This window comes from Nycticebus coucang, chromosome 11 (genome assembly GCF_027406575.1).
Source record: "Nycticebus coucang isolate mNycCou1 chromosome 11, mNycCou1.pri, whole genome shotgun sequence".
NCBI lineage: Eukaryota > Metazoa > Chordata > Mammalia > Primates > Lorisidae > Nycticebus > Nycticebus coucang.
In genome coordinates this window covers 89448646-89462097 of record NC_069790.1, presented here as the reverse complement: position 1 = coordinate 89462097, position 13452 = coordinate 89448646, and the positions used below count along the sequence as shown (strand labels likewise).

The following is a 13452-nucleotide window of genomic DNA, read 5'->3' as shown; positions in this document are numbered from 1 at the left end:
AGGCCAGGTTTGAACCTGCCACCTTTAGTGCATGTGGCTGGCGCAGTAACCACTGTGCTACGGGCTCCAAGCCTATGGGTAGGTTTTGAAGCAATCTTGTTGCTATTGCAGCATAGGGGAATAATTGTAAGCAAGAAAGTGAGAGGTTGGTAAAGTGGAAATAATATCTTCGTATAGGATGCCATAAGAGCAGGAACTTGACTGGTATGTGACCTATGAGCTAGGTGGGGACTGAGCTGGAGAAGAAGAAGGTCATGGCTCACACCATAGATAGGTGTGCTATCAGGCAGGTGTGTAGGGTGAGAAGAAAAGGGAACCAAAGGCCAAGCCCAGAGAAACACCAATTTTAAGGGCAAAAGAGGGTTGCGGGGGGGTGGGGGGAGGAAGACTTAAAAAGAAGATTGGGAAGGATTAGAAAGGAAGAAAGCCAGAAAATGATATAATTGGGTCCAAGTAAAGAGAATGTTTCTAACAGAAAGAGGTTATTCAGTAGTATCAGATTCTTTAGACTCTAGGGATTAAAAAGAGAATCAATTACATTTGGCAAATAGGAAGTTGCTGCTAACAGGGATGAAAGTTTCATGCAGTTCTGTAGGCAGAAGCTGATTATTTTAAGCAATGAATAATAACGGAGAGGCAGTGGGGAAAAAACAATGATAGAATTCTATCCTTCGTTTATTCAACGAATTTATTGAGCAGAAACGAAAGTGAACAATAAATATAAGGAATAATTTATTCTATGGTTATTGTGCTGTGGTGCCATGCTGTGGAAAAGATTAAGGGGAGGAGTACGGGGAGGGGGTCACAGTTTTTCACATGGTGGTCAAGGTCACCTCATTGATAAAGGCATTAAAGCAAAGACTTGAAAAAGGTGAAGTGGGTGGTAGAGGTGGGAGCTTTCAGACAGAACACCCAGCGCACAGAGGCCCCGAGGTGGGAGCGTTTGTGGTGTGCTGGAAGAACTACAAGGAGTGCAGGGTGACAGGGTTAGAATGATCAGGGAGGAGAGGGCGGAAAAGGTCAGAGAAGTCACCTGACTGGGAGGGTAGCCTGATCTTGCTGGAATTTGCAGACCATTGTCAGGACTTATGGAGCCATTTCAGTGTTAGATAGCATAGGAGTGGCAGGATCCGATGTATGTTTTAACAGTATCATTGGCTGCTTTGTTGAGAATAGACGACTATAGGAAGTCTCCGATGGAATTGAGGTGTACCCATTAGGATGTGGATATAGTCTTCTAGGTGAGTGACAATAGAGGTGGCTCCATCAGGCATTGTAGCATATGAGATAGTGAGAGGCAGTTGGGTTTTGAGTGTGGCTGAAGGTAGAGTCAACAGAATCGCCGAAGGGATTGAATGAGAAGTACGAGAGAAAGAAAGGTTTCATGGATAATTCCAAGGTATTCGGCCAGAATAACTGACAGCATGGGGTTGCCAGCGCCTGTCGGGGGAAGGCTGTGGGTAAAGCAAATCCTGCTAAGCAGGAGTTCAGTTTGAAGTGTATGAATTCATGATGGCGAGTCAGCAGGAATCCCAGAGATGAGTGTGAGCTAGGGGTCAGCAGTCTGTCGATGATAAGTGAAGTCCTAACACTGGATGAGATAAGTAAGGTAGTGGAGACAGAAGAAAGAAGAGCAAGGAGCCCTGAAACACTCTGTCATTAAGATATCTGGAAAAAGTAGAGGGAACAATAAAGGGACAGCATGAGAGAACAACCAGTGGGGTCTGAGAAAATCCAGTGGAAGATCAAGGAGCAGAGAGAGAGCACTTGTGTCAGGAGCTGTGATAAGCAAGACCACTGGGAAGCCACACTTGGAAAATAAAATAATAGCATAGGTGGCCAGTTAATGGAAAAATCCAGTTTAAAAAGAATGTATAAAAATTATATTTTTAAACATTTTAATTTTAAAGTACATAAAGTAATCCTGACTAACTTTTAGACAGATGTCTTTACTTTGTGTGATTTTGCTGATTAAAATCCCACTGGTTCGTGTTTGTACAAACCGTACCTTTAAGGTATCATCTGTGATTTCCTGCATTTGGGAATTTAAACGCATCTGTGAGGCAAAGTCAAGTCAATATCTGTCCAGAGATTATTAAATCTTCTCTTATTTCATTCAGTTGTCTCATCTGTCCATCATTAGATAACATTTTTTAGTAAGTCCTTTAAATGTCTCTAAAGTATTCAACTTCATTTTTGTAGGAACGATAACATATGTTATCAGCTTATGGGATATTTAATCCACTAATTATTGTCACGAATTCAATGGACACAGAGGATTTGGAAACACGAGTGAGTTAGTAAACATGTAATTCAACTTGTGAAAATGGAAATGTGTAGGGCTGCTACCTGTGGTTGGAGCCTGAGTTCATTGGTGTCACAGAGAGATTGGAAAGAGCATCTCAAAAGCTCCTGCCTACTGTACTGTGTACCATTTACCAATATTTACTAGTATTTACGAGGTAACAAATAGTACATTAAATTCATTACAAATGTAAATTTATTTACTCTTCATAACAACTCGGCATACAAACCCCCCATTTTATAGAAGAAAAATTTGAGGTATAGAGAGATCAAGGCAACTTGCCAAGTGCACACGACTTCGCTGCCTTAAAGCTCAGCCCAAGGTCTACAGGATTCTCGAGCCACTCTGCTAAGCACTGACCTGGACGGCTGTAATCTGCCTCATTCGTGACACCATCTGGAAAGATAAGAGGGGGAGAATATGAAAAATTCAGGATCAAGAGAGGGAGACTGTAGTTTTCTCAAATTTTTGTTTGTTTGTTTAAGAACTTGAGAATCTTCCTAAAGGAAAAGAATCCATGAAGTAGAAAAGACCAAAGACACAGGGAAAGATAAACAGTTCCTGCAACATGGTTCTAAAGAAACTGAAGAGATTGGGAAACCACTGTTTACTCTAGAATGAGGATGTTCACTGTGATGTTATTTAAGGAGATAAGATTGCTGTCCTTTGATTTATTTTTAAAATGCTTATAGCTGCTGATTTTATATAATAGCTTTGCTGAGATTTTCTGTCAGGATTTTTTTTTAACTTCTAATTTCTTTTATTCTTCTAACAGATGCTCTTAAAATACCCATCAGGATTTCAGTGGGTGAGATTCAACCGGGCAACTATGGTTGCAATGATTTTGAATGCGAAAACACAATATGTGCTTTACATATCCGCAAACAGACTTCATGGGATGATTTTTCTAAAGCAGTGAGTCAAGCTCTGACAAATCATTTCCAAGCAATCTCTTCTGATGGATGGTGGAGTCTGGAAGACACAGCATTTAATCACACCGCTGACTGCGACATCGGCCTCAGCACTAGCAGCGTGTGGGCCATCATGCTAGGTACCTGCAGCCCTCCCTGAAGAGAAAGCTAAACTTGCGGGTTAGGCTGTGTTCGTGGGCTTCACAACCTGGTACATAGTTCATTGATTAAGCATATTCAAAGCTCACTTGTAGCAGCTGCTGGTGCTGAAAAACTTGAGCATTCACAATGTAGGAATTATATAATGTTGCCTGTTCATATAAAAACGCTTTTATGCCTCAAGTAATACTCTGAGAGGGAAGAATGTGAAAGTCCTTGATGAGCTTTGTGATCAGGCTTGCCATTCTAGATAAATGCAAGAAGCCAACCACACTGCAGCTGCTGGCTAATGCAGGAGTTGTGAACACAGCTCGAATTTGCTCTGGGGCCTGGCTAGGGGTGCTGTAGGGTCAACACCTTACCTCCAGAACAGGTTTTCTAATGAAGTCTGGAGGAAGCACTTGAGTGAAAATATATTCAAAGGGCGAGGCAGGGTGATAACTGGTTATTTCTGTTTGACAGACACCAAACAGACTCCAAAGAACTTACCAAGATAAGATTTGCTTTCTGGTAAGCATAGTCAATACTCTAGAAATGTTAGTTGTGCCTGGTTAGTTTCTTTCCTCTTGAACCAGAAGGACTAACATCTGTAGGAAACCTATCCCTTTGCAAGGACTGTGCAGGTTGCTGTTTGAATAGTCCCCCAAACCACCTCGTTTTACAGATAACGAGGTTCAGTATGACTTGCCTGAAGTCACAGCCCTAGTGATCAAAGCAGGCAGGATTCAAATGACAGGCTGTCTGGGAGGAAAGCTTGTATACTTTCAGTAACACTACATTGGAAAAGAATGGTCAAGTTTGAGGGAAGGGTGGGATTTTTACCATTGCTATCAATTTATCTACTTATTATATCAGGAAGTGTTTTATTCTGTTCATTCATATGTGCTAATTCATTTTGTAAGATCTAATACCACTAGTTTTTAGAGAGAATTCTTCATGACAGTTTGATTTTATGGACTTTGGAATGATCATTAAAATTATTTTTATAGCATTACTATTACATAATTAAATAATTGCATTAAGAAAATGTCATACGTTATTCTCAGGAACACGTTTTGCCCACGCAATATTCAAAGTATAGTCCTATCTAAGGGTCTGATAAATGAAGTCAGCACAACCATGTTTTGAAGCAAATGCCCCCCTCCCCCCCGCCCTCATCCAGCTAATGTGGAAACTGGTGAAGACAAATGAATATCAAAACCATCGGATAAATTTACCTCTGTGAGCAATGGAATGCTAAGGCTTAATTGTTCTGGAGTTCATGCTTTCTACAGAGGTATAAAATACCCTAGTAGCATTTCACATCTAAAAATCATTGAGTTTTGTGACGAAAGGCTTAATAACTGGTAATTATAGCATCGTTGCTATTATTATTGTATGTTTATAAGTGATTTTGCTAATCTACAGCCTATGCTTGGTTAATGGAACTTCAGGCCAACAGGTAGGCAGAGAGTTGCCGGTAGGGTGTGCCTGCGTATTGGGGCATGCTGACAATTGATATTTAAGAACTGATCTACACAAGGGAAGAGACGAAAACAAATACTTATTGTTAATTCCTCCCTAGAAAAGAGTCCTATAAAGTGGAATCCTTTCTCAGCAAGAGTGAGGAAAGGGCCCAGAGGGAGAGCCTTGCCTTGTTGTAAGCACCTAAAATCATCTTTGTTTTGTTTTGTTTTGTTTTATTTTTATCTTCTGAAATCTAAAAATTTGCTGGAAAAAGATTCAGGGGTCAGATCATAACAGATCTGATGTCTATTCTCGTTGGGCTCTGAGAAGCAGGCATTGGCAGAACCATGAAACAGTTTTAGGCTGTGATCAGCTTTGTTGTTAAGAACTTAACCCTGGACGTGATTGATTGCTTTGGAGCAGTCTGGAGACTGAAAGCCCACCTTTGACCTTCAACAGCAATTTCATTAGGGAGCTGATCCCTTATGACCCTATGTGTGTCCTGTATGTGCCTTTGTCCATATCAGCTCTGGATTCATGAGGGTTCTCACAGAGGAGAGCATATGTTTACCCTTCTGGAAAAAAATAACTGTAAAGCTGCTCTTGACGTTTTATTTCATTTTTTGGAACTAGGAAATGTGCCATGGTCTTCTGGTCAGAGCTTTATCCAGTCCCCGTGGGACTTTATGAAGAAGAATAAGGCCGAGCAGGTCACTGTGCTTCTGTCAGGTAACGATGTGCCACACGGAGATGCTGTTTGGGAGTGTTTGCTTCCTGACTGGCTCTCGGTAGCAGTTCTTAAATCTGCGTGTTTTTGTTCTGTGTTCTGGCCATGTTCATTAGATTTCTTTTGAAACATTTGATTAAGGGGAGGAAAAGTCAAAAGCCATGTTCCTGAAACCAGTAGTGATACCTGTCCAGATTTCTGATTCTTGCCATTTTGATTATATCCTTCATTAGGAACAAACCAGACGCCAGATGCTCAGACAAGAGAGTGACAGATACTGTGTTAAAAGAAACATGTCTTTTTCCACTGTCAAGTATAGTGTGTTGTTAATATGATTATTATGATGGTATTCTGATATCTAGTGAGCACGTACCATGTGCTAGACCCTATTGTTTATAGCATAAGTATCAAATAATTTAATCTGCTTACTAACCCAATGAGATATGTATTTCTGTTTATCCCTATTTCACATATAATGAAATTGAGGCTCAGAGAGATTGATTTTCTTCCCTCAGGTCATGCTTCCCATGAATGGTGTAGGAATACTCCATTTCTTAGCCTTTGATGCTAAAAGACTACTGATTTTATCATCTATCTTTCCATACTTTGGAATGGAGTCTTAAAAAATTCAATCTCAGGCCGGCCACAGTGGCTCACACCACTAATCCCAACACTTTGGGAGGCCGAGGAGGATGGATCACTTGAGCTAAAGAGTTCAAGACCAGCCTGAGCAAGAGTGAGACCCCATCTCTACTAAAAATAGAAAAACTAACTGGGCATTGTGTTGGGCACCTATAGTCCCAGCTACTCAGGAGGCTGAGGCAGGAGGATTGTTTAAGCCCAAGAGTTTGAGATTGCTGTGAGCTATGATGCCATAGCATTCTACCCAGGGCAAACAAGTTATACTATCTCAAAAAAGAAAATTCAATCTCAGCTAATAAAGTTTTATTATTATTTGATTAATATAATCAAATATTATTACTTGAACTGTATTTATTGAAGTTTAAAAGAAAAAATGAGAGTCCACCCCAGAAAATTCATTTAGGCTCAAACAACATGTTAAGAGAGTTACAAAACTGGGCGGCGCCTGTAGCTCAAGGAGTAGGGTGCCGGTCCCATATGCCAGAGGTGGCGGGTTCAAACCTAGCCCCGGCCAAAAACCACACACAAAAAAAAAGAGTTACAAAACTTGGGGGTGAGAGGGGGAGGGTTGCAAATGGACCTAAAAGAAAACCCAAGACTTGTACCTTAATGTGGGCTAAGGCTAAAGCTTCCCGAGGGGTGCAGTTATCTATGATAACTTCTACTCACACACAGTAAAACATTGAACCCAAGAGTCAACAGACTCCAACTACAGTGTTGGGGCTGGGGTCTGGAGACTCTGACTGCGATTGCTGGGAGGTGGGTGGCTTCCCAGGAGGAAGGTGGGAGCAGCTGGGGACCTTTTGGGAGGCCAGGAGCTGTGGCTGTTTGCCCATCAATACAAAGTGGACAATATTTTCAAAACGTCAGAGGCACACTGAAGCCTCTTTGCCCAGTCAGCCTTGCCTACATAAGTCAGCAAACATCTTTGATGATCAGTTCTGTTGTGTTTTGATCATTTTTATATTTAATAAAGGAGGGCTAATTTTTCTCTGTGTTGTTTATTTTTATAGGTCCTCAGGAAGGCTGCCTCAGTAGTGTGACTTATGCTTCCATGATCCCCCTTCACATGCTGCAGAACTACCTCAGGCTGGTAGGTTGACGGTGCCAGGTGGAGGCCTACACTTCCCATCCTGCCACTGGAAAAGTGGGAAAAGAGTCTGAGCTCCTGCCCACCTTGTGCCATTACCTTCCCCAACACCCCCCTTCCTGGCGGGCTGCCCGACACTGTCACTTAGTCAGGATTTCTGTCACTGTCATCTAGGTGTCCATTGCCTGGACCTAGAGCGCACTGGTACCTTGTGAAGTATTATAATTCAGGCAGGAGAAGGTTATCTTCTCTTACCAAGGATTTGGCGTCAAATTAAGCAGTCATCGACATGGAAGGGGATGGCTATAAATATCAAGATATCTTACTATAAATTTCTAGAATTTGAATTTCATTAAATATGCTAGCATTAGTTAGAAGGTTAATTTGGCCACTTTAACAGAAACAAGTAATTGTAGCTTAGGCAGGATAGAGGTTTATTTTTCTCAAACATGTAAGTCCTAGCAGGGAAGAGGTCTAGGGAGAGAGTAGGGCCAGGGTGACTGCTCCAGAGCCTCAGCACCTTCTCTCCCCACATCACTGTCCCTACAATGTTGTTTGTATCATGGGGTCAAAGGTAGTCACTGCTCCTGCACACCCCAGCCTCCCTGAAGGGAAGAGGCCCTGGAGAGCAAGCCTCCTTCTTTCAGTGGGAGTCACATCCCAGTCTATAGCGGTGGAAATGGAAAAAGAGAGAGGTAAAATGAACTGTTCAAAGCCACACATTGAGTAAGTGATGAAGCCAGAATTGTGTAAGACTGTGTGTGGGAGATCTATCTAAAACTGGTATTAATGGTATAAAACATTAAATGAAAGATAATTTTGTTCACTGCCTTAATTTAGACAGCCTTTAAAAAAAATGAATTGGACTATGGGGCTTTCCAAAAGTTGTTCCCATAAACTGTGAATTGATATCTTTGTTTTCACTCCTGATGAAAAGAAGTATTCAAAACCATTCCACTGATCTTCTAGCTAGACTCAAAGTTGAAATTAGCCTTTGTAAAGCAGCTGTGATAGCATAGCATTCAAAGCCTCACTGTGGGGGAGGTGGTATCTCCTGCATTGATACTTTCACATCTTCTCTTTGCAGTTAGCTCCCCTTTCCCTAAGGCATGGAGGGTTCTAAGGGTGAGAAGGAGAGCTGTCTCATTACTTCACTTAAGTGAAGGTCGAAGCCTGTGACCAACTGATTTTCAGGAATGTGGGCCTCAGTCTATCAGCAGAGTCAGCTGGTAGCCACTTCCTTCTCTCCCTTTTTTCCCTTTTTCTTTTTCTTTTTTTAGACAGAGCTTCACTTTGTTACCCTGGGTAGAATGTGGTAGTGTAACACCTCACGGTAACCTCCAACTCTTGGGCACAAGATTCTCTTGCCTCCGCCTCCCAAGTAACTGGGACTACAGGCTCCCTCCACAGTGGCCGGAGGCTGTTTTCCGTTTTCCCTTCTTAACATCTCTAGCTGGTGAGGTTCCAGCTCAAGGCCCTCCATTCACTGGTTTAGAGGTTAAATGAATGGAAAGGCCATGCAACTGTATCATAATTACAAATTATCATTGACTGGCAAATCTGTGAAATGAAATGTCTACTAGTCACCTCTGGCGTAGAGTATTCCAAGAATTCTTATATATGGGCCTCCTGAGGCTATAAGACTAGAATGACTCCCAGTGACCAACAAACCAAACAGTGCTATTACTTTTACTCTCAATGTAGTGAGTATACACAAAAGACTTTTTTAAATCCAACAATGAGTTCTTGGATGAACGTAATAAAAATTTATCACTCATTTCAGGAATCTCTGCAAAATTTAAAGTGATGAAGGTAATAATAATATTGGAATGGTTGTGAATGTTTTCTTTTCCATATATAATTATAAGCCCAATAGACCATGTGTTATGAATTTTTGTGTCCTATTAGTTCCTTACTTTAGCAGCTATTATTGAGAACCTCCCAAGAACAGACAGTGTTTTTGGAACTTAGGATATAACTATGTAGAAGACATGTCCCTGGCCTCACAGAGCTTATATTCCATTGAACAAAGACACATTAAAATATATATATAAATGGAACAACCAGCACTCATTATGAGTATCGAAAAACAGATAAGGAGGTAAAGACTGGGCAGAAAGTGCGATTTTTAGATGGAAAACCAGTGGAATCTTTAGCTTCTATAGCAATAGTGGGAAAAGATTCAGGGCAATAGGACAAATGTCAGCCCCCAGGAGGTCTGAAGCAGGAAGTGTTCATGAATACTGGGCCTGGCTGACAAGGGAGCAGTTACATCTAAGAGTTACAACTTATAATTTTATTTTAATTTTAATAGCCATGTCCCCAAGTTATTACACCTGTGTCAATAAATGAGAACCTACCTTTATTTGAAGTAAGTAAAATAAAGTTTGACATTGGCTTTTACTGTTTCATAGGCTAATTTAAAAATATATATATATAGTGCCTTTGTGAACTGTCATTCCTTCTGAATTCCCATTACTCCCTGTACCTATTGTATAAAGAGGGGCCTCAGCAAATGGTGATACCTCGCTCCCATGTGAAGGATTCCAGTTTTCTATATTCCAAATGTTGAATGTCCTAATGTTAATTGGGGAATATTTTATATGAATAAATTGACAGTAATTATGTCATTCTTGGCTCTAAAGTCATAAATAAATTAGTTATTTAAAATTGAGTGTCCGAATAGGCTGGAATAAAATTGCTAGCCGCAAAGCATGTTACTTTAAGCTGTAACCATTATATTTTTCTTGGCTCCAGAAAGCCCTTTGATTTTTTCATTCTTTTCTGGGTTTAGTGCCTCAGCACAAACAGTCCTACAACTGTTTCTGGACAGAAGTTTTTCTTCAGACTACGTGTGGCAAGTAAAACTCCAAACAGAAGTTGAGGTTTATTACCTTAAATGCCACAAATCTGAAAATACATGACAGGTGCCACAGTGACAGTCAGATAGCCCACAGCTCCTCTAGTAAGCCCCTTTCTGTAGGAAAACATTGTGGAAAAATAAAATTAAATAAACGTATGGATGGTCTGTTGTTAGGTCGCTTGTTTCCATTTTTGATCCAGAATCCCTTTGCCCCACAAAGCACTAATTGACATGTGATGAGCTTCCTGAATAGGCTGTGTGAAGACAACAAGAATAAAAGGGATTGGTACCAATTGTGATAAGGAGGCCAGTGTCCCTTCACTAATAAGCAGAAATGTCACACTGTAAATGTGCACTTGGGAGATAATTCTGGTAACTGTAATACAGATGGTAATTTTAAAAGTGGAATTTGATCTTCTTTTCCAAAGAACAGGTCTTCTTTTAAAACAAGTAAAATACACACACACCCCACCCCACCAAAAATCTGCCTGCCTGTCTGTCTATCTTTGGAGCCCTCTGCTGGAAGTATGGTGCATGTATATTCATTATACCTAAGGTCTTGATATTTGGAAACATGTATTATGCTAACTCTAAAACAGATATATAATTTCTTGGAAAAGCTTTACATGTTTGTACCAGTCTCATAATGTAGTATGTTCCCAGTAATTAAGCTATTTTGTTGTTGTTCACGTTTTAAATGGTAACCAACACAATCATGTCATTTCATGAGATAATAGAATACCATTAACAAAAAAATTGGAGATACCTGAAATGAGGAGCAGTCTACTCATGGAACACGTGCACTTAAAACGTCTGAATGATCTGGAAGTCTGTACATTTGTTTTTCTCTTTACCTATCCAAGTCACTTATTTATTTATATTCTACCTTATCCCACAAAGGATACTAAACACAAAGGGTTCACTGTTAGTGATGGGCTTTTCAATGAAAATTTAGATCAAGTCTTTCCTATCTGCCTTTTCTAAAAACCTATAATCTGAGAACAAATGAGGTGTTGAAATTGAAGATAGTTAATGACATTGGGTTTCTGTGTGTTGTTATCTGATTTCAAAATCAATCTTAAGAAAATATAGGCAATTTGGCAGGATGGCTATAATGAATAGAGCACTCTTGTTTTAGAAATAAGACAAGATTAAATAGCAATGCTAGTTGAAACTCTTAAGGGTAAATCTTGAAAATCGGTAGCCTGTTTATTTTCAATAAATCTTGGAAATCTGTATCCTATTTCACTGTGTGAAACAATCTATTCCTTGTGAGAAAGTTTCTACCCAATAAGCAATTTGGGATTAATTTGGAGAGCTTAAGAGTCTTAGTTTAAAATTGCACCTGGCTAAATGTACTTAATACACAATTGCCCATGGAATTACTTTTGAAAAGTAACAAAGCCTCACAATAATACAGAAAAATAGAACTAAGGTCTCCCTTGGCAAGAATCTGGAAACAGATTCTTCAGACTATCTTTAGGGACAGTAGAGTATTAGGCCTGCTTATATGAGTCTTACCTGAAATTATGTAGAAAACAGTATCATCTTTCTCTTAAAATCTTTGTAGTCATTCAACAAAAATGAGAAGTATAATAGTTAGAAAACTGGGCATTTATCATTTACTGCAGAGTCTCTGCTTTTTGCAGCACTGTGATAATTTCCTCTACTCCTTGGAATTCCTTTCACATCCATTTAGAGACTGTAGCTCCCAGAAATACCTGAGTAAGCAGTTAATGGGGACTGGAGAGACTGTGTTACATCTCAGGGTGGGTATTAGCCATGAACCCTCCCCTGAGGTGGAGGAACACAGGAGTAGCCTGGGCTGAGAGGCTTCCTGGAATTCCGCTTTATCCTTGTGCATTTGTCTGCCGTGTAGCCCAGAGATGGTCATTCCAGTGGGGCCTGTTCTAGATCTTGGAGTTGACTGTTGGAGTTTTAGCCTTTTGTCCACCCAGTGACCAGAGGAGGAGGCTTAGCCAGAAAATGAGTAGATAGTGAGAGAAGCCAGTAGTGGTCCACACTTCCTGCTTTACTGAAAAACATTTAATGAGATTTAATTTAAATATAAAAACAGTTGCATTTAAGTGCTTGTTAAATATTTTGCATCTTTTTAATTTTAGTAATTTTGAATATTGTACAAGAAATATAAATTTCCTGAAAACATTTCAGAAATAATTTTAAGTTTTCTAGCTTCTATCATTTATATGCTTAACTGAAAATACTGTATATTCAAATTGTATACCACTTGAATGCAAATTTTAGGTGTTTGTGGTTTTTTTTTTTTTTTTCCTTTCAAAATATTAAGGGAGTACAAATGTTTTTGTTACGTGGATAGATTTTATAATGCTTTGGTCAGGGCTGTGAGTGTGCTCATGACCTAAATAGTATTCATTATACCTGTGTTAGGTAGAGTTTTTCACTCCTCCCCTCTACCCCACCCCCTTCTTGATTTCCAAGGATGTTTACTTCCTTCTGTGCCCATGTGTGCCCATCAGCTAATTCCAAATTTACTTAATAATTATTCTTTAATAATCCTGAAGTCTTGTGGCTCCATAGCCTTCTTGCCTAGAAGGCGAACTTCTGCTGAACTTTCTAGGATGTTCTTGTCTCTTATGGCTCTGGGGAAGTCCCTCTTCTAGCCCTGTCCCTGACCTGCACCTCCACTATTGCTTGGCTCAGACAGACCACCAAGACCATGGTGCTGAGTGGTTTAGGGTCCTGACACTCCTGGGACAGATACCACCACTGTCATGTTTTTTCTAGGCATTCGTAAGCTTTTTACTGAAGGCCTAACAATAATGAGAAACGATTCAAACTCAGAGAAAATTACCAGTGGCTGATATGTTATCTTTCAGAGCCTAAAATCCAATCCCAAGCCAAGCATCAAAGAGCCCCTTAAAGGACTTTTCCCTCCTTAGCTCATGGTCTGACACCTGGTGGTCAACAAGACTTTGCCCCACTTTCCAGGAATTCTCACAAGAGTGGCTTAGTCTCTTTTGGAGGCCAAAGCTCAAGTCTTAAAGGCCCCCAGGTAAAGAAGTTTCCCCATCCTTCCATGCTAAGTGCTTCCCCTCAAGCCTTCCTTCCATATCCCAGAATCCGCCTCTTCCTGTCATGTTGGACCAGAGGCATGTTTACTGTCACAGAAGTCCAACCTAGCTACCCTTCATGTGGCCTTTTTCTGTGCTTTCAAAAGGACAACCTCGTCAGAATACAACAGAGTGACAACAGCATGAAGATATATATGTCCACACATTGTCCCATTCCAAATTATAGAGATAATAGATCCTTGTATATTGAATGCTT

The 13452-nt window shown here is 40.2% G+C and overlaps 1 protein-coding gene across 3 annotated transcripts in view; it reads left to right on the top strand.

The window, feature by feature from the left end:
• CTTNBP2 (cortactin binding protein 2) overlaps window positions 1-13452 on the top strand; it is a 167811-nt gene that overhangs the window by 118690 nt on the left and 35669 nt on the right. For all 3 annotated transcript variants that reach the window (XM_053553629.1, XM_053553630.1, XM_053553631.1), the window contains 3 exons: window positions 3081-3356; window positions 5455-5550; window positions 7204-7283. In XM_053553629.1, the coding sequence (XP_053409604.1) occupies window positions 3081-3356; window positions 5455-5550; window positions 7204-7283 (452 nt within the window). The remainder of the gene's footprint in view (window positions 1-3080; window positions 3357-5454; window positions 5551-7203; window positions 7284-13452) is intronic.